General features: G+C 33.5%; 4 protein-coding genes and 1 pseudogene across 6 annotated transcripts; 2 read left to right on the top strand and 3 right to left on the bottom strand.

Annotated features, from left to right (window-relative positions):
- Positions 1–2,165: 2,165 nt before the first annotated feature.
- On the bottom strand, positions 2,166–7,045 carry LOC142514726 (gamma aminobutyrate transaminase 1, mitochondrial-like; annotated as a pseudogene).
- A 979-nt stretch (positions 7,046–8,024) lies between these two features.
- On the top strand, positions 8,025–11,737 carry LOC142555080 (choline-phosphate cytidylyltransferase 2-like). Its single transcript, XM_075665745.1, has 8 exons — positions 8,025–8,262; positions 8,716–8,829; positions 9,159–9,254; positions 9,866–9,908; positions 10,042–10,197; positions 10,311–10,391; positions 11,047–11,157; positions 11,273–11,737. Exons 1-8 carry the CDS (start codon positions 8,123–8,125, stop codon positions 11,456–11,458), a joined length of 927 nt encoding a protein of 308 aa, XP_075521860.1. The 5' UTR covers positions 8,025–8,122; the 3' UTR covers positions 11,459–11,737.
- A 618-nt stretch (positions 11,738–12,355) lies between these two features.
- Positions 12,356–13,560, bottom strand: LOC142520427 (uncharacterized). Its single transcript, XM_075623405.1, has 2 exons — positions 13,071–13,560; positions 12,356–12,664 (listed from the first exon to the last, which is right to left on the bottom strand). Exons 1-2 carry the CDS (start codon positions 13,479–13,481, stop codon positions 12,545–12,547), a joined length of 531 nt encoding a protein of 176 aa, XP_075479520.1. The 5' UTR covers positions 13,482–13,560; the 3' UTR covers positions 12,356–12,544.
- A 1,714-nt stretch (positions 13,561–15,274) lies between these two features.
- Positions 15,275–18,167, top strand: LOC142555064 (serine/threonine protein phosphatase 2A 59 kDa regulatory subunit B' zeta isoform-like). Of its 3 annotated transcripts, none has more exons than XM_075665733.1 (3): positions 15,275–15,541; positions 15,630–16,958; positions 17,376–18,167. In XM_075665733.1, the coding sequence occupies exons 2-3, from the start codon at positions 15,888–15,890 to the stop codon at positions 17,763–17,765; spliced, it is 1,461 nt and encodes a 486-aa protein (XP_075521848.1). In that variant the 5' UTR covers positions 15,275–15,541; positions 15,630–15,887; the 3' UTR covers positions 17,766–18,167. The 3 variants fall into 3 exon arrangements, with proteins under 3 accessions (XP_075521848.1, XP_075521840.1, XP_075521832.1); XM_075665725.1 differs by having other exon boundaries at positions 15,808–16,958; XM_075665717.1 differs by having other exon boundaries at positions 15,275–16,958.
- A 242-nt stretch (positions 18,168–18,409) lies between these two features.
- On the bottom strand, positions 18,410–19,821 carry LOC142555089 (uncharacterized). The gene is made up of 2 exons (XM_075665757.1): positions 19,687–19,821; positions 18,410–19,037 (listed from the first exon to the last, which is right to left on the bottom strand). Exon 2 carries the CDS (start codon positions 18,988–18,990, stop codon positions 18,559–18,561), a length of 432 nt encoding a protein of 143 aa, XP_075521872.1. The 5' UTR covers positions 18,991–19,037; positions 19,687–19,821; the 3' UTR covers positions 18,410–18,558.
- Positions 19,822–19,938: the final 117 nt, after the last annotated feature.

The following is a 19,938-nucleotide window of genomic DNA, read 5'->3' on the forward strand; positions in this document are numbered from 1 at the left end:
ATTTAATTATTAATTTTTATTAGTTGTTTTTAGAATTCACGGTGTTTTAATAACAATTTTTTTTACAAGTATAATATAAAGTTATTTTGGTAACAGACAAACACACACACATATTAATAAATGGATATTAATTTGTAGGTTTTAAGTTATTTCAAATTTAGTGTCACTTTGAAATTATAGAAACCCTATAATTCATAGAAGTACCATCCGATCAATTTGTTTTATTGCACATGTGTGAAAAATTTTCATTGTTAGTATAAGTGATTTTGATTGAGAAATATTACAAATTTTATGAATAGAAAATTACTTTCTCATATTAAAATAACAAAATAATTAATTGGAGACTACAATACTATATCAACTTAAATATGAGCCCAATATATGATTGGTAAGTCTCTTGTAAGACTGGTCTCACAAATTTTTATCTGCGAGATGGGTCAACACTACTGATATTCACAATAAAAAGTAATATTTTTTCATGGATGACCCAAATAAGAGATCCGTCTCATAAAATACGACTCGTGATATCGTCTCACACAAGTTTTTATCATATATGATATAGTGACATAAATCTCGTCGAAAGTCATTTTTAGATATATGTATATTGTATATATATAAATTTGACTTTGAAATGAGTCTTCCTAACATATGAACATATATCCGGCTACGAGGATTTTGACTCGATCCACCAAATTGACTTTGAAGGACTAAATGGTCAAAAAATATACTAATTCCCTAATCTGACTGCAACGAAGCACCATATTAACGCAAGAATGGACTGAGTTCAAAGAAAATGACCATTCAATGGTACCATTTGATTTTAAATTTATAAATAAAAAAAAACCTTATTTTGAATTTTTTCATAACAGCAAAAAAGTTTGAATTTACTCTTAAAACATATTTTAACGTGCCAACCAGGTCCAAATTGGAAAAGATGACCACCCTTCAACTTAATAAATTAAAATATATTTCTGGTGAGCTGTCTATTTCAACTTTAACCACAAAATCCAGTACATAATGATGAAAATGAACATTTACACTAAGATATATAAAAATGAATGTAATTTAATTTAATTTAGTTTAATAAAATATTATAAATCCCATTTTTCACAAGATATAAGATTGAAGGTTAAATGGCTTTCCTTTACAATAAATAAAGTCCCATGAACTTGATATACTCAAACGAGTAGGTCTCTTGTTAGACGATCTCACGAATTTTATCTTTGAGACGGGTCAATACTATCGATATTCACAATAAAAAGTAATATTCTTTGTATAAAAAGTAATATTTTTTCATGGATGACCCAAATAAGAAATCCGTCTCACAAAATACGACCCGTGAGACCGTCTCACACAAATTTTTGTCTACTCAAACTTACAACCAAAATTATAAGCAAACCGAAGCTCTAACATTAAACCAGTTGTTTTTTTTCTTAAAAAAAACATTAAACTAATTGATTCATCACAATTCAATTCGATTCAGATCCTGGTTTAACTATAGTGACAGAAGGGCTGCAAGAAAAGTCCAAACAGCAAAATCTTTAGAATTCTCACTTATAATTTCATGAAACAGTGTAGGATCATCACGTGAGTGCTCTCTTGATGCAAGAAATCCGTGTAACTTTGTCATATACTAAGGCTACGTTTGATTTGTATGATAAAATAATGAAATTATTAAGAGAGAAATGATTAAAAAAAATGATTGAAGTAGATAATGATAAAATAATATTATGTTTAGTATGATCGTTAAGAATGAGATAAATAATAATCTTTCGATGAATTGACGAAATTGTCCTTTCAGTTTTGTGGTGGTGGGCGGCGACGGAGTTGGTCGACGGTGGTTGGCCGGCTGGAAGTGGCGGCGGCGGTCGGCGGCGTCCGGCGGGCGGTGGAGGGAAGTGGTTATGAGTTTGAATTTAGGAGAAGTGTAAAATTGAAAAAATAAGCTGGATTAAGATTGAGATAAATAATCCTAGGGGGTGAGGAGTGATTATCACACCTAATATAACATAATCATTCATATGAGGGATTAACTTGATTAAATAAAAAACGTACCAAACACGTGATTAGGTAGGTTAAAATAAAATAAACCTACCTGATCCTGCAAACCAAATTCGGCGTAAATTTACTACTTTTTAGTATTATTATTATTATTATTATTATTATTATTTCTTAGATTTGAGCTCTTCCACCATTTCTTCTGTCTTCTTCAGAGCTATTCCATAGATCCGTATAATCTGAAAAAAGTGAAAAAGGAAAGATGAATCAGTTTTTTTATTCGAGTTATGCCCTGTTTTTCAAATCGAACATCATCGATAATGAGCCCTTCAGCCATAATCATTCAAATGCTATATTTACAGAAACTCGCCTCATCAACTTCTTGAGGAGTTATTATAAGTGGAGGAGACATAATTGCGATGTCGCCCAAACAGCGTACTAACAAGCCATTCTGCCGACATTGTGCTACAAAATATTCACCAACACCTTCAAATTCCATGAAAGAAATGAAGATCTAGTCATGTACCAACATTTGATCTATCTTTGTTTAGCAATCATTAACGTTAGATGTAGCAAGGTTGTACCCCAATCAGGAGGAAATGGATCATTTGGTGATTTGTTATCCGTGAATTCTGTTCCAAGAATCAAACCAGTTCCACGTATCTTCAAGAAAGAGTGTTGATAAAAAGACACAATAAGAAACCATCCATAGCATTCGACGTGAAAACTTGTAGAAATGAATCTAATGGAATGTTCGTGTACCTCACCGATGATGGGGCTGTCGGAAAACGCTTTCAAACCTTCTTGAAATTTGGGCTGCTATTCTGTTCACCTGCTCAACAATGTCTCTCTCTCTGTAAACAAGGTAACCTTTTATGATGAACTAATTCTTTCAAGGGTCTTGATTGATGTTCCCCATCAATAATCGAATATGTAGCAAATAAGTCTTGTGCAAAGAGTGTTATTGTTAAGTCCTAAGAATTATGGCAAAAAAATCTAAAATATAGACACTTAGTAATCTCAGTAAATAAAATTTGATCCCGTAACGTACGTTCTGTTTTCTGAGATTCCTTCTTTGTGCAAGTTAACTCCTTAAATTGATTGTAGCGGAGAAGTCTATCAATCTTAACGATCAAGATAACGATTAATTGTAATGGAAATAAATAATGACAACATACTTGTAGATCTTAAGTGCCTCCAAAGCAACAGCACAGGATACAGAGTGTCCAGAATAGGTGAATCCGTGGGAGAAAGAACCTCGAACAAAACAATTTTTTGAGCAACTCGGTACATAGGATTTATGATGAAAAATCATATCAGATTAAAAGTTTAAATGTCACCACCAACCAAGCTTGTTGCTCTGAGAATATATGACATCGTAAAATTATTCAGGGCTCATAAGAACAGCTCCAATAGGTACGTATGCAGAAGAAAGAGCCTGGATATTATCAAAATTCAAAAGCAATGGAAATTGAGAATATGAAAAAAAAGAAAGAATAACTGCTATAAAATCTAGCTTGAGGTGAACTTGTACCTTGACGAAGCTGACGAGATCGGGTTTAATCCCATACTCGTCACTACCGAACATCGTCCCAAGCCTTCCGAAGGCGATGCACTTGATGATATTATTAAAAATTAGTGAAAAATGAACTGATATTTAAATTGAAAAAAATATTAAAATTATAAAAAATAAAAATAAAAATAAAAACTATTCGCTGATTTTAAAAAAATTTCTTAAATATAACGCATGTCGATTAATTTTTTTGGCTAAGTGATGAGTGATGCTGAATATTGCAATCATTTGTGATTTAAAGTTTATTTGTACATTTTGTAATAAAAATTAAATATTTCATAGTAACACAAATCATATCACAAATTAAATTGATTGATATAATCAATGCAAAAATTTTAATGTAGTTTATGTTTTCAACAGAGTCTTGTTTCAATTTGAATAAAAAATAATAAAAAACATATAATACATAAATTATATTTGAATTAATATAAAAATGAATTAAATTCAAATTTGAATTAAATGAATTCATAAAATCAATGCAAATAATAATTGAAATTATCATTTATTGCGGTACATATATTTCAATATTCATTATATATCTTTTCTTTTTAAGAAATGATATTTTGTTTGGAAATTATTATTTTTAGCAAAAACTCTGTTTTTAATATATATATATATATATAGATGAATGATTATTTTTTAATGGAAATATATTAATAGTGTATTTTATGGGCACCAAATGATACTTAACTTAGTACCGAACAGTATTTCATTTATATAATTGTGAATTATTCCTTGCACAATTATGTGAATATTTGATTTGATCAGTAAGGGTAAATTGCTCTTTTAAATCCTCAATTCCAAAATCAAGGAGAAAGTGATTCTACACTCTCCTTGATATACAAGAAATTTTTATGCACTGTGGACCACATGTTATCTCACGAGTCTTCTATTTCAGATCTGATATAGAAACAAAATGTGTGGAGTATAAAAATATTTGATCTATATGTATTTTACATTTCATATCTCAAAAAGTGAAAGACTAAATCATGATTTTACCTAATTTGAGTCAATTGATTCTATGAATATATAAATCAATACGTTGATTTAATATTTTTGTACCTAAAATTTCATAAATTAATATGAAAACATGTATAGTAAGTGTTGATATTAATGAAATTGTTCCAATTTTATAGGGGTGACCGCAGTGCGATTTTGTAGTTTTTTAAAAAATCAAAACAAATTGTCATATGCGGTCGTTATAGTTAAGTTTTTTTTAAAAAAAATCGTGTTTTTATATATGAAATTAGTTTTTCAGCATTCTATATTCAATTTGCATAAAAAAAATGTTATCAAGAAACTAAAGGTTATCAAGAACGGTTTTCAGTTATTCGTGTACAATATATTGATTATTATGTATATAATTAAATTAAGTCAAATGCATATTATCGTATAGGTTTTTAATTCAAAATGTTACCTAACGATAAATTGCGGCGGTATCTTTACTGCGGACCGGTAATGTTAAGAGTTATTTGAATTCTAATAATCCGGTTTGACTTTAAGTTTGAGTCAAGTGTGACATAAAATGATTTTGGACTCTCATCAGGTAAACTTTATGAAGTCTCTGGCTCATGTATTTTTTATGAAAAAAATTATTATAAAACATTAAAAATATAATATTAATATATGATATTTGAGTATTAATTATTTTGGATTTCGTAAAAAAAATTTGTTTATAAAATTGTTGGGGTGATCAATTTTTTTTGTTAAGTGACATCCTAATTTTTTAAAAACCTTGATTAAAAATAATAAATGTAAATCGATCCGTATACATTATATGGTTATTTTTTTTGTCAAGAATCGCATCAAATCATCCTGCTTGAACTGCTTGTCAATTGTCATAGTATTTGGCAAAATAATATGTAAAGTACTCTCAATTAAAGAAGTAATCATTCGCACTCTCAATTCTCGTTCAAAATTTTTCCTCCTACAAATAAAACATCTTCTTAACTATTATTCTGCACGCGATGCGTGTATGTATAGTACTTTTTATCATTATCAATGGACTAAAGTGAAATTTGACAAATTATGGAGGTAAATTGATATTTGAATTTTTTAAATAAAAAATAAAAATATGTATTGAATTAAAAAAAAAAAAACAAAAAAAAATTATAATATTAGTATCATATAAGGGTAAAGTTTGAAGAAAAAGTTATTGTCCTTCCTAAGTGGTTACTATCATGCCCTCAACCTTAATAAAATAGAATATATTAGTCTTGTTTTTGTTGGAATATTTTTTTTGGCTATAAATATTTTATTTGAAGTTTGGAAGCATGAAAAATGAAAGTATAGTGCAAATGTCATTTTTGTCGTTACTGTTTTCTTGTGCTCAATTATTAACTTAGTTTTGAATCTTAATTATTGATTATTTGTTTTGAAATCAATTTGAATATATGTTCTAATAGTTTGTATTCTACTTGATCATTAAAAAATATAAATTCAAACCGAAAACGTATGGCTCATGCAGTCAGGCATTTACAAAGCAACTACTACTTTAGCACGAGTGTTTTTCAAGTATCATTGTGGCATGTCACTCGTAAAATAACTTCTCATTTTTACTAGGCTTACCTAGAAGTCCAGTAATTTCACCAACAATGCTTACCTTTGACTTTTTGTATTGTATCCATGGATATAATAAGAAACATTGCATCATTCAACTTGCAAGAAATAAACAGGCAGTCCTTGATTTCGCTAATGGTTTTGCAATCTTTATGCAACTCTTATGTTTCAAGTCCACATATAAATATAAAAATTAAGGTCATTCTGGAACTTCCTGTACATTGTCTCACCAATCTGCTCTCTTTTGCATTTTTTTTATCAAATCATCGAGAAAACCATTGATATATTTGAGGTCATTCTGGAACTTCCGCTGCCGAGGAACTAACCATTTCGCCAACGGAATTTTCCAGTAATTAAGGATACTAAAATGTAGAACGATGCTCAGCTTCAAAAAGCGTACCATATAGAGCCTGCAAGTAAAATGTAGAACTACTGTTATTACTAATTGGCAATAACCAGCAAGGGATGAAAGGAAGGCAGATTCAAGATCCCAATGCATGTAATTCAGAAAAAGTAAAAGACAGTGTGCCGTACTGCCTTCAAAATGAGCAGCGATCATAAGAATTTTGGCCCTCTGAACACTGTCGAGGATGCAGGCCTTCATGGAAGAACCACAAATACAATTAAAGTTAAAGAGAACCTCCCCTCCTACCTTAATTAATTACAGGGGATTCCTTGGTAACATTGTCCTAAAAATCGGACTGTGAAGGAATGCAAAGCTCTTGCCGTACTAGAGCTATCAACTGGATTAAGGAGTTCGACCTTGCTGATGTGATTGTCGAGCTTGATGAAAAAAAAATTTGTTGATGCTATCAATCTTGAGCCGACGACTCTACTGAGAATATATTGTGCACCAATGCAATTATCACTTGGGGCACCCACATTGGTTGGATAATGAGTGTTAATAACACCCATTAATTTTCGCCCACCAGTGTGGGCGCAATAATTAATAATCTTGGCTGACATGGCAGCCAAGAAATTCATCAGAATGAACGGCGTTATTTCGAAATTTGCGACGGTTTTTCGTAAACCGTCGCAAAGTGAAAAGCGTCTGTTTTTTTTAAAAAAAAGTCGCTATTTGCGACGGTTTTTTAACACCCGTCGCTATGTGAAAACCGTCGCTAATTATCACCAACGGCTATTTTCAAACGGCAAAATTATGCACCAACGGCTATATTCGATTATCGTAATTCGTTTTCTTTGTATTTTGTGTTTTTTTTAAAGAGATTGTGTTGAATAATATTTTAAATAAAAGAGTCCAACTTTTTTTTCATTTCTTAATAATATTTTAATGAATATTGGAATTAAGTTATTTTTAAAATAATAATACTATTTATTTTTAGTAATATTTGTTGTAAAATTTTAAAAATATTAGAAAGATATTGAAATATTAAAAATAAAAAAAAATGAGTAAGTGGACAGTGGGACCCATAACTAATGAAAGTTGAAATTAAATGAATGTGGGTGTGTGTTAATAATGGGGAAGTGTTAATGTAATGAATATGTGGCTCGTGGACCCCATCATTTTTAATGAGATGGTGAGTTATTAACATGGATTAATTCCGACGGATGCGGATGCCCTTAGTCGAGAAACCTCACACTCGTTCTGTTTTCTTACAATCAAATGTAATTATTTATATTCTTGCTAAAACTTTTTTTTTTTGTGCTAGTTTATCGATTTATTTTGAGATTCATGTCTTATTTGAACTTTGGACAGTATTATTGTAATTCTTTGCATAATTAATAAAAATTCATTTAAAAAGTAAAATCAATTATTAAATTATTATATCCAAATTTTACAGTGTGTAATTATTAATTAATTATTATTATCATTATTTTTGTGAATAAAAAAAATTAGGTATTTAATTTTTACAAGGTGGGGTATTTATTTTCCACGCGCACACGACTTTGATTCGTCAAAATAGAATATTTGGCACACAAATCGAATAGGGCCGACACCCCAGTGGGAGAGAGAAGGGCAACGGCTGAGCGATGGGCGGAAGTGGCGCTGGTATCAGCAATTCCGTGGAACCTCCATCCTCGTCCGACTACCCCGTTCGTGTGTACGCCGATGGGATCTACGATCTTTTCCATTTCGGCCACGCTCGAGCTCTCGAACAGGCCAAACTTGCGTATGTCGTGCTGCTTTACTTTATTTTTGTGGGTCTGATTTATATTTTTGTTTCTTGCTATTTTTGGCCTTTTGAATTGACATATCTTCGAAATTTTGTTACTTGTTCGCTAGGCGTTTGGTTTTATGTCCACTAAATATGATGAATCTGATCTATTCTGCCACCCGTTTTTGGGAGATCACACGTTTAATTTCTACTTTTTGATTAAGGGCTGATCGCCCCGTTCCTCGTCCGCCTGAACCCGCTTCGGTCTCCCTCCATTTGCACCTATATAGAGTGCCTTTTTTCATCCGTTTTAAAACATTGTGTATTTTGGTTTTATCATTTATTTGTGTTCATGATTTATTTGCGCATCAAGTTCTGTCAATTTAGTCACATCAAGCCTTGTTTTTATCTACGGCCAAATGAACTCTGGTGGCCATGTGTAATGATGTCATGTATATATCTGTGCAGCTTCCCAAATACGTACTTGATGGTTGGATGTTGCAACGATGAGACTACTCACAAGTACAAGGGAAAGACTGTTATGACCGAATCTGAGCGCTATGAATCGCTTCGCCATTGCAAGTATGTTTGTCTTTTTTTGTACATTCCTGTTTATGAAACGGCGTCATGCATTTTTAGCTGATTCTTGATGACCTTTTGGTCCAGTCATGGCTTTGTTTCTTTTTTTAGTTCAGTTTAGACACTACTGGGTTGTTGATGATCGTTAAGCATTTTCAATTTTAACCTTTCCGCTATGATAGTTTTTCATTATTTTTCACGTGATAGTGTTGATGAAAATGATTAATTGTTTTAGTTTTATATCTATACAGATGTTAAAATAGTTTCACTGTCTTACCTGCCAAATATTTTGAGGACCAGATAGTGTTATGCCTGGCTTCTTTGTTTGGCAGGTGGGTTGATGAGGTTATCCCTGATGCCCCATGGGTAATAAACCAGGAGTTTCTTGACAAGCACCGAATCGACTATGTGGCGCATGATGCTCTTCCGTAAGTCCGAGGGTTCTATCCTTCTTTTGATAGTGGCCGTATCCTTTTTCCATTTCTTTATCATGTTAAGCTGCAACAATATGAATCAGGATTCTGGAGAATCATAGAACATTATGTGTTCAGAGACTTTGATTGGTGTTATCGCCGTCCCAAGTGTCTGAACATCTTTCTCGATTACGGTTTAATAATTTATTAATTAAACAAATTACCCGTTGACCCTAAAAATACATGTTGATGAAAAGCTCTTCAAGATCTCTTAGTCTTTTGTTCTGGAAAATTTTATGACAAATTTGTTTATAAAATATCGGGATGTTGTTATAATGTGGTTTTTAATAGCTGGTTTTGATTGCTAATGGGTTGATATTTTATTGTGATTATGTTATGATTCCTGTGTATGGTTTTATTGGAGTTTGCAAATTGCACAAGGAGGTCTTTAGTTTGCACTTGCAACTTCGCAAATGCTAGTGGGAAGTAAAACCTTATTTACTTGTTTTGTTTTCCCTTTGATTTGATTTGTTCTTTCTAAATTGTGGTTGGATTTGTAATTTATGCTAGTTATCAACGAAGCGTATGTTTAAACTCTTTTAATTCTTATAATGGATTTTATACAGTTATGCGGATACCAGTGGAGCTGGAAAGGATGTTTATGAATTTGTAAGCCTGGCATTGTATTTTATAATTTTCGGCTGTAGTTTATTTATTGAATTTTCTGTGGATGTTGGTCTTGTCCACTCCTTTTCATTATGTCGACATTTGAATACCATATATTATGCTACTTTTGTTACAGGTCAAAGCTGTTGGAAGATTTAAAGAGACTAAAAGGACAGAAGGAATTTCAACTTCGGACATCATAATGAGAATAGTCAAAGACTATAATCAATATGTCTTGCGGAATTTGGATCGTGGATACACAAGAAAGGAGCTCAATGTTAGCTATGTTAGGGTATGGTGTTCCTAATATTCTTATTTTACTCTTGTCCTGATTGGATTCTGATATTTCTAATAATCTGTATCACTAGAACTCTTGCATTACTAAGATTTGTGTAAAATCCGCAGGAAAAGGGATTAAGGGTGAACATGAGACTGAAGAAGTTACAAGAAAAAGTCAAAGAACACCAAGAAAAAGTGGGCGAGAAGGTAAAATTTGTTTCTTTGCATAAATTTATTTACTTCTTCTGATCTGATGCCAATGTATCAGTTCGAATGAAGCGCAAGAATTTTTGAAGAAATTAGGCTTTTGGCATTTACCAAAAGTGAGTCAGCTATTGGTTACAAAAATTTGAAGAATGACTTTTTTCTGAGGATGTAGCTGATGATTATATAAGTTGCTGATTGTCATGTCCTATCTGCCATAATATGTGCAACCTCTAGTCCTCTACTTCTTCAATCCCGAAATCCTGTTAACTGGCATCCATTCCCACCACACACAGTTTCATTCTAACAAGTGTCATATAGTCCCAACTCTCAGTACTGGTTTGCCTGCACTTCAGCCAATGTCCCTTGTATAGAAAATGTATATGTCGTAAATGTATGTTGTTCCTTTCTCGTTTCTAACATAATTAGAGCTCGATATTAGTTATTCATCCAAATGTCGCCCCAAACGCTCGCTAAAGTGAAATATAAAAGAGTTTCCCGTAGAATTTGGTGCACTCTTGACTGGTCGAAAGTCATTTTTTAAGTGCCATTATTTGCGTATTTGTATGTCTCATGCAACTTAGTAGCGAGCAAAGCTTACTCATCTTATGGGCTAATACATGGCCCTATTTGTTTATGTTTAAATTACTGTTCGCAGATACAAACTGTTGCAAAGACAGCTGGCATACATCGCAATATTTGGGTTGAAAATGCAGATCGTTGGGTTGCTGGATTTCTCGAAATGTTTGAGGAAGGCTGCCATAAAATGGTGTATACAAAAATACATATATAGATTATAGGCACAACACTCAACACATACATCTAGGTTCAACTATAATCCAATCCTACATTTGTGTGATTCGTACTTCAAAACTTGTGTTCAGGGAACGGCCATTAGGGACCGGATTCAAGAATTAAGCCAACAGGGACAGGGATTGCTACTAAACGGGCAAAGAAGTAGCGACAATGATGAGGATGAATTCTATTACGACGAGGATGAGGATGAATATTATTATTATGATGAGGATGAGGATGATGTAGAATACTATGACAGTGATGAGAAGAAATGACATGCAAGTCACTGAACCAAGGGTGGTGTACTCACACTCGCCTTGTGTAAAACGCGTTGTACGTTAGCTAAGTTAAATTACTCTCTGTTGGAGATTGCATTAGGCTTTTAATCGGTTTGGCGCTTTGCTCTTTTATTTTCTTTGCAGTTTTTTTTTTTTTTGGGTCGGTTTGTACCAGATTATCATTATTTATGATTTTTGTAATAGCCATTTGAACAAAGATGAATGTATATTTTTGCTTCGACACTGTTTGATAGAACATTTTCTTTTTGGAAACAATGTATTGGGGTACGTCCTCTAAATGTCTTATGTGAACTAAAATCGTGATTGGGAGAAAAAAATTGTGTTTGGCAAAGGATGATGAGATTGGCGAATTCGACGATTTGGGCATGACCCATCACCGGCCATGGGATGAAAATCAATTCACCGTTGCTGGACTCCTCCATTATTCTCTCTTTTTACTGCTAAATGGTTCCTGTACATCTTTTCCACTTATATATATAGTATTTAGCTGGCGAGGGATTCGTTCCGGTCATGTCTCGACTTCGAGATCTCATTTTATCTTGACATTCACGTGTTAGACAATCACATGGTATATATATTTTTTAAAATCAATTAATTATTCGTTATAATCATTAAATAAGATTAAAATAAAACATACTTTATACCAATTATTTATAAATTTGATGTATGATAAGGATAACATGAAAATATAGAAGTTGGCAATGATGTGAAGGTGGGAGAGCATGAGAGTTTGGGTTGATGAAAATCTTTATAAAAAGTTCACTTTATTCTGCGACAAAGGAAACAAATCTAAACAAATGGGTAGGTCGGCTCTAAACCTCTACAAAAGATTTATTATATGTGCAAGTCAAGTGAGTTGTGTACATTAAACAAACGAGTCAAAAATTTGTGATATATTTTTGTGTGCAAGAATCAAATCACTAGAATTGGAACCGCACATTAGCTAGTACATGGTACTTGTCAAGAGAAATCCAAGAAATACTGAGATGAAATAAAATAGTTGCTAATCTTTTTTCGTGGAATCTTGATAATTTGAATGATTCTAAGTTTCTGTTATAAATCTCAAGTTGCAGTCTGGCAGGTAACTGGAGAGATCTTTCTTGTAAATGAAGATGGATTGGATCTTTCTTTTTGTTTTTTCTTGAAATGTTTCGAAGCAGCTTTCATTGCTTTAGCCCATTTCTGCACATAACACACAAGACCAAATGAATCCATACATTTTGTAAAAAAAAGTACTCCATTTTTCTATGGCACCCAAGATTTAACACATCTTATTACTCTGTCAAATAATAAGTCCAAGAACATAGTAAAAAAATTCTTATTACTAAACAAAAATATACCCAATAGTTAGATTTTATGGTAGAGCCAACCAATATCGGAATAAAAATCTAGTGGTGGCACAATTTTTACATCTCAGTTTTCCTTAAAGATAATATCAATATTACGCCACCGACTAGTAAAATTGGGGGTTAAAACCCAAAAATGTATATTATAAAATTAAAATTATATTATGTATAATTCTGTAATTGTGGACTGGATATAGGATCGCAATACGTACACCGCTTATTATATGAACTGAAAACCGTACCTTTCTTGGTGTTGGGGAAGACGCCTTAAGGCGACCCGAAGACGGCACCGGAGAAAAACCAAAGGACTTCCTCTTATTCATCTTCATTCTTTGGTACATGCAAATGTTATCAGAGACAACACTGGTGAACTTTTTCTTGATATTGGCTGCAAATTTCTTGGAATTTTTTAGCAACCCCGTGAAATCATTTTCATCGTACTGTAGCTTTCTTGAAAGTTCTAGGCATCCATCCTGGCCATTAACAAAGGTCCGGGGAACCAAAGGGGACCAAATAGAACTCTGAGAGTAATCGAAGTCGAAGGCAGAGTTGTCCGGGAACTTGCAGAGAAGCTCGCTGGACATGGATGATTCCAAATACTCCACCACTTTTACAGGTGGTAATGGATTCCCATGGGAAGAAATGTGAGACATTGGTAAACAAAAAAACCGAAGAGATTTATGGGATTTGCGGAGTTTTTATGGTGGTATTGAAGTTGCAGAAAAAGAAGACTTTGGGAGATCACACAAAAGTAGCCGTTAAGGGAGGGGCCGACACATTAATTTATGGAGGACCAAGTTTAATACAGATCTCAATTGAATAAAATAATGTTTGTTAGCAGTCAAACCAGAAAAAATAAAGATTGTGTGATCTAAAAAAAAAAAACCAAGAATAATGATTGAATATTAATTAATTAATTGAAAAAGCTCAAACATTGTTTTTAGATAATCATAATTCTTAAATATTATTCAAGAAAGAAATTGTCTAGATCAGTTGTTCCTTTTTTTGTAGAACCTTTGAATAATGTATTGAGATTTAATTGAGTTTAAATTTTTTAAGTGAATAATGCATGAATAAATATTAAACTTACACTCTCCCCATTGAACGGAAAGTATAGAGAATTTTTTTTTTTCAAACAAAGAAAGCAAAGACTTTAGGAGGAAACTAGCTAGGACGGCCAAACAATATTTAAATGATAAGATTTGCTTTGTCTTTTACTCAAAATTTGCCATGTGATTAAGTAGCTAATTTCATAATACTTTGCGATTCTAATTGGAGATACATCATAATATGCAAGAATAAAAATTTGTAAAAAAAAAAAAGAAAAGACAAATTGAAAACGAAGTACTCTATCATGAAAAGAGAAAAATGAGTGTGTGGAAGTATTTTTTGAGAAATAATTTTGAAAAGAAGCAGGATGAGTTCGGTATTATTTATGATTACATGACATACACACATATATATACACATTTATATTGTATGTATCCTCAATTATGTGGGTAAATATTAGTAATTTACGTTTGAATTTGAATATATATCACTACAAAAAAAAATTATGTTTAGCGATTTTGCGACGGAAAAACCGTCGCTAATCACATTGACGACGGTTTTAGCGACGGTTTTAACAACGTCGCTAAATATTGCGATGAATTCTCAAAATTTGTCGCTAATTAGCGACGGTTTTGAGAAACTAAATCGTCGCTAAATTAGCAATGGTTTTCAGAAGAAAAAAAAACTAGCGATTCGCCAATTTAGCGACAAAATAAGACCAAACTTGTCATTACTTAGCGACGGTTTTGTCAAAACACGTTGCTAATTAGCGACGGTTTTCTCAATTAGCGACGGTTTCTTCAAAAATTCTGTCGCTAATTGTTTTGTTTTTATAAAAAAAATGTTGTTTATTAATTTCTTAAAATAAAATTTATTGTTAAAATTATTTATACAAATTTTTAAATAATCTACTCAACTCATCTAAATTAATGATTTTCAAATTTATAAATAATGTATGAAACAATTAAATCTTCCGATAATAAGTAAACAACAAATTCACTTAAAGAGATAAAATATATTACAAAGGTGAAGAGGTGTGATAAAATGAACCGAAATTGCCAAATTTAAAGACAAGTTGCGACGGTTTTTTTGATAAACGGTCGTTAATAACGACGGTTTCAAATAAAACCGTCGCTAGTGGCGACGATTTATTTAAACGGTCGCTAATAGCGACGGTTTATTTAAACTGTCGTTAAGTTAAATCGGCGAAGATTTATAAAACTGTCGCTATTAGCGACGTTCTTTTGAAAAAAAGTCGTTAATTATAGCGGCAGTTCTTAGTATCATCGTTAATTAACAATGATTGTGTTTAAACCGTCATTAAATCTCGACGATTTTCTTATATTATCGTTAATTAGCTACGCTTTACGACTGTTTCTGTGTGCAAACCAAAATAACCCAAATATCCATTTGAAAGCCTCGTTGACTAGACGTGGTGTGCTTTCAAATCCACTCCCACACGGCCACACCTATTCATTCTATTCTCCACTTCACAGCTTTTGAGGGTTTCTTTTCTTTTCTTTTTTTCTTTTTAAAGAAGGGGGAGAAGATTGAAGAAGCTTGATTGCAATCAGTTTCTTTCTCGGCAAATTGCAGCATCAGCAGTAGGAGTAATCAAACTGCGAAACTACATCAAAACCTCAGTTACTTCTTTCTGATTTGGGTATTATTTTTTTCGCTTTTTTGTTGCTGTGATCAATTTTTAGTTGTGTTATTCTTTGATTGTGCATAATTATTTGCATTACTGACAGCTATTGACATGTAGCTTATTGAAATTAAATTGAAATTTTGTTGGGTCGTTTGGGATTTCGGAGCATATTCGCAAGCCTCGGTCAAAGGATTTAACTAAGTTAGCTCGAATGATTCAGACTATGATTACATCTCGATCGTTGCCTCTGGTAATTCTAACTCAAACCATTATATTTCTAGCGTCAGCAGGGGCGGCCGATTAAAGAGGCGGCTGATTGAAGAATACCGCAAATTCAGGAACACCCTTCAGTTCAGCAAGTATGGGTCCTTCTCGATCTTTTAGCAATGGGACAAATGTCCCAACAAACTCAAACCAAGTCAAAGTATTGAGCTTTGATGCCAGCCCCACATTGGTGAATTATGCAGTCGCTTGTGAAGGGTTGCCTAGCTTGCGAGACATCCTGAGCTCAGAAAGAGAGAATATTCTTATAACAAAGTTGAGAATGTGTTCTATAGTATTTGATTTCACAGACCCCACTACACATGTGAACGAGAAAGATGTTAAGAGGCGGATGCTGCTTGAGTTGGTCGATTACATTTCATCAGTGAATTCAAAGTTCAGTGAGGTTTCCATGCAGGAAATGACAAAGATGGTCTCAACTAATCTGTTTAGAGCGTTACCTTTATTCGATCATGACGTTAAACTGCCAGGTGGTGTGTATGATCCAGAAGAGGAAGAGCCGAAGTTGGATCCTTCGTGGGGACATCTCCAGGTTGTGTATGAGTTCCTATTGAGATTTGTTGTTTCGTCACAAACTGATGCTAAGCTGGCCAAAAGATACATTGACCATTCTTTTGTGCTGAGGTTGCTAGACCTGTTTGATTCAGAAGATCAAAGGGAGAGGGAATACTTGAAAACTATTATACATCGTGTATATGGGAAGTTTATGGTTCATAGACCTTTTATCAGGAAATCAATCAATAATATATTCTATAATTTTATCTTTGAGATAGAGAAGCATAACGGCATTGCAGAATTGCTGGAGATATTGGGAAGCATAATTAATGGGTTTGCTTTACCTCTAAAGGAAGAGCATAAGCTTTTTCTTGTGCGGGCACTGATTCCCCTTCATAAACCAAAGTGCATGTCTATCTACCATCAGCAGCTGTCTTATTGTATCATTCAATTTTTGGAGAAAGATTGCAAGCTGGCTGATACGGTCATCCATGGTCTTTTAAAGTACTGGCCTTTAACCAATAGTTCCAAGGAGGTAATGTTTTTAAGTGAATTGGAGGAAATCATGGAAGCAACACAAGCTGCTGAATTTCAGCACTGCATGGTCTCTTTGTTCCGTCAAATTGGCTTCTGTCTCATCAGCTCACATTTTCAGGTCATCTATGTTACTTTCCGCATATCTTGGTTTTGCGATGTCATCTTGCCAGAAAAAAATAATCTCTTTGTCATGATTATTATTAGTTGATACGAAACTAGGAAGAACAAAATAATTTCCTACTTATACCTTTTGAAACTTTTTGATGATTTTCTTACTATAAGAAGACATAAGGATGGTGTCTGAGCTAATAAGTTTCTAATATCACCAAGTAGAATGCTGCATTCTTATAAAAACTCAGTCTTCTGTTAGACTTGATTTTGCATCTCATTTTTAGAGCTCTGCTAATAATTTTCTAATATTACTAAGTAGAATGCTGCGTTCTTATAAAAACTCAGTCTTCTGTTGGACTTGATTTTGCATCTCATTTTTAGAGCTCTCTCTTTCCCCTAACTCGCTACCCCATGTCTCTTACAGGTAGCTGAACGTGCTCTCCTGCTATGGAATAGTGACCACATAAGGAATCTAATTACTCTAAACCACAGAGTAATACTCCCTATTATACTCCCTTCGCTGGAGAAGAACACAAATAATCACTGGAATCAGGCTATTCAGAGCCTAACTCTTAATGTACGAAGTGTGTTTACTGATGTCGATCCATCACACTTCGAGGATTGCTTAGCAAAATTCAAAGAAGACGAGATAGAGAAAAAGGAAACACTGAAAAGGCGAGAATCAATATGGAGGGCATTAGAAAATGTGGCTTCCTCTACTGCTGTGAGTGGTGAGGCTATCCTTTTATCTAAGTTCCAATCTTCTGTTGGCATAGCTACCACGGCTAGTTCTGAAACAGTTGTGAGTGGTTGAAGATAGGCTGATCATCAAAATCTGGAGATTTAAACCTTTGAAAGAAACGAGCATCGGCGTGAAGGCTAAGAACTCTTCCCCGGGGAAGGGGAGGGGAGGGGAGGGAATTCATTGGATATGGGTCTTTTTTTCTTTTGATTGTTGCTTTTGGGTGGGGAATTATGGCTCATTATTTTGGTTTTTATCAGCCATGGGATTCTCATCAGAATGATGTTGGGTTTGGGTAGATGATATGGAATTTTTACATGACAATTATTTTGCTTGGGTGCAAATATTCAGAAATATTTTCCTTTGGTGATTTAACAGACATTTGTGTAATTATTTGTTTGTCTTGTTGATTGAATCTGAGATTCTGAATGCATTTAATGGTATTTTCCATGCCAAATAATTCTTTTTTTATTATTATTTTCATGTACTTGTGATATAGTTATTTAAGATTGGGCCTAGATACCATTTTGGTGGCTCAGTTCAGATAATTTAATCAAGTTGAAATTGAAATAATCTGAATAGATCAGAATCCAATGAAGCTGAAATTGATTCGACATTTTTCAATTTAAAAGAGTCAAGGATTTAAAACTTTTTTCAAATTTATTCTAGGAATTTCACACAACGATTCTCTCAAATTTTGGCACGAGACTCGACAATATCCTAATTTTTAGCAATTATTTGATGATTTCTTGCCAAAAGGATAAATATATTGAAGGAACGTTACGAAGTACGAACATATTTTGTTTTTACAAAAGAAATACCACAGACAATCTACGTTGCATTGAAGAAACATGTAGCATTCATACTAATCATCACCGTAAGCTCTGAAGCTATACCGCTCCTGATAAAAATCATTGAAGTAAAGATCTGCTTCAAACCATTTCGGATACCGAATCAAGTCCCCAGCCAAGAATTGCATGTACCGCTTGCTCCCTTGAGGCACGACCCTCACTTCCCCTTCCTCGACATAAACCAACTGATCGACGTGCCAGTCCCATGGAATCCTGCATTTTCCTGTCTTCCACACAGACCACCTCGAAACGCCAAGCTCCGATAACCTGTCTTTTGACACCTTCCTTTCCACTCTCACGTTGTAGAGCTCCTCCAGTGACTTCTCTATCCTCATAGCTCGTATGCCTCGACAATTTGCGAGACTGGTGCTTGAAAATTTATGATGTGTCCTGGTTCTGTTTGTGGTGAAGGAGGTAAGGGATGGACCCACCGTAATGCTGGTCATTGCGTGTGCTTAGAGTTTGACAGCACAAACCGATGGAATGGGTAATCCTGCAGAATTGGCAAATAAACATTCAACAACCAATATAATAAGTTGGATTTTGCACCTGAATTCCATGAAGCTTTTGCCTAAATCAAACAAACAACTGCAACGTAAATTCTTACAGAATCAAGAATATGAAGTTCATGGTGGCCAAAAAGAAAATAAATTTGTTTTTCTTAATGCTAATCTGCAGTTACTGACACAAAATTATGAACTCCAAATACGTTGAAGCTTTGGTGAAACCGCAAACTAACGCCACACGTTGAAGCTCGGATTAACCGATGTTAGAGCAAAGACTTATTTCAAAATCGAATCTTACTGGGTGTGCAGATTCTAAAGAAACAAGAAGTTCATCACTTTCACGCAAATGAATCAAACAAGACTACCACATAAGAATTCAAATACCCATTCCAGGAAAAAAGTAAGAAATGAAATCACCAATCAATTCTATCCATGAACTGAAACAACATTCCTAATCAAAATCTGGACCAGATATGCGTACACAGTACAGGACTCCAACACTCTTAACACACAAATTCCTTCAATTCGATGCCTAATTTTTTCCCCGGAAAAAAGTAATTTCAACTCGGAAGTTCCTTATTTTCATGCTCGTCAAATTGCAGAGTAAATTGGAACTAAAAATTGTCGAATTCTTACCCTTCTTCGCGATTGCTCGTAATGAAAAAGCAGGCCTCGTCTAATTGCAAATCTTCAGCTCACGAAAAGAACAAAATATCAGCAAAACTCACATCCCGTCTCTATCTGTAATCAGCCCCACAATTTCCAGTTAACTCTAAATCAAGTCCCTAGTGTTTTGGAAACGCCAAAACTAGTTTCAGGCAACCATTGTGGATAGGAGATTTATACATAATAGTATTTTAAAATATATTACAAATTTAAATTTATTTT

The sequence above is a fragment of the Primulina tabacum genome, chromosome 1 (assembly GCF_025594145.1).
Source record: "Primulina tabacum isolate GXHZ01 chromosome 1, ASM2559414v2, whole genome shotgun sequence".
NCBI lineage: Eukaryota > Viridiplantae > Streptophyta > Magnoliopsida > Lamiales > Gesneriaceae > Primulina > Primulina tabacum.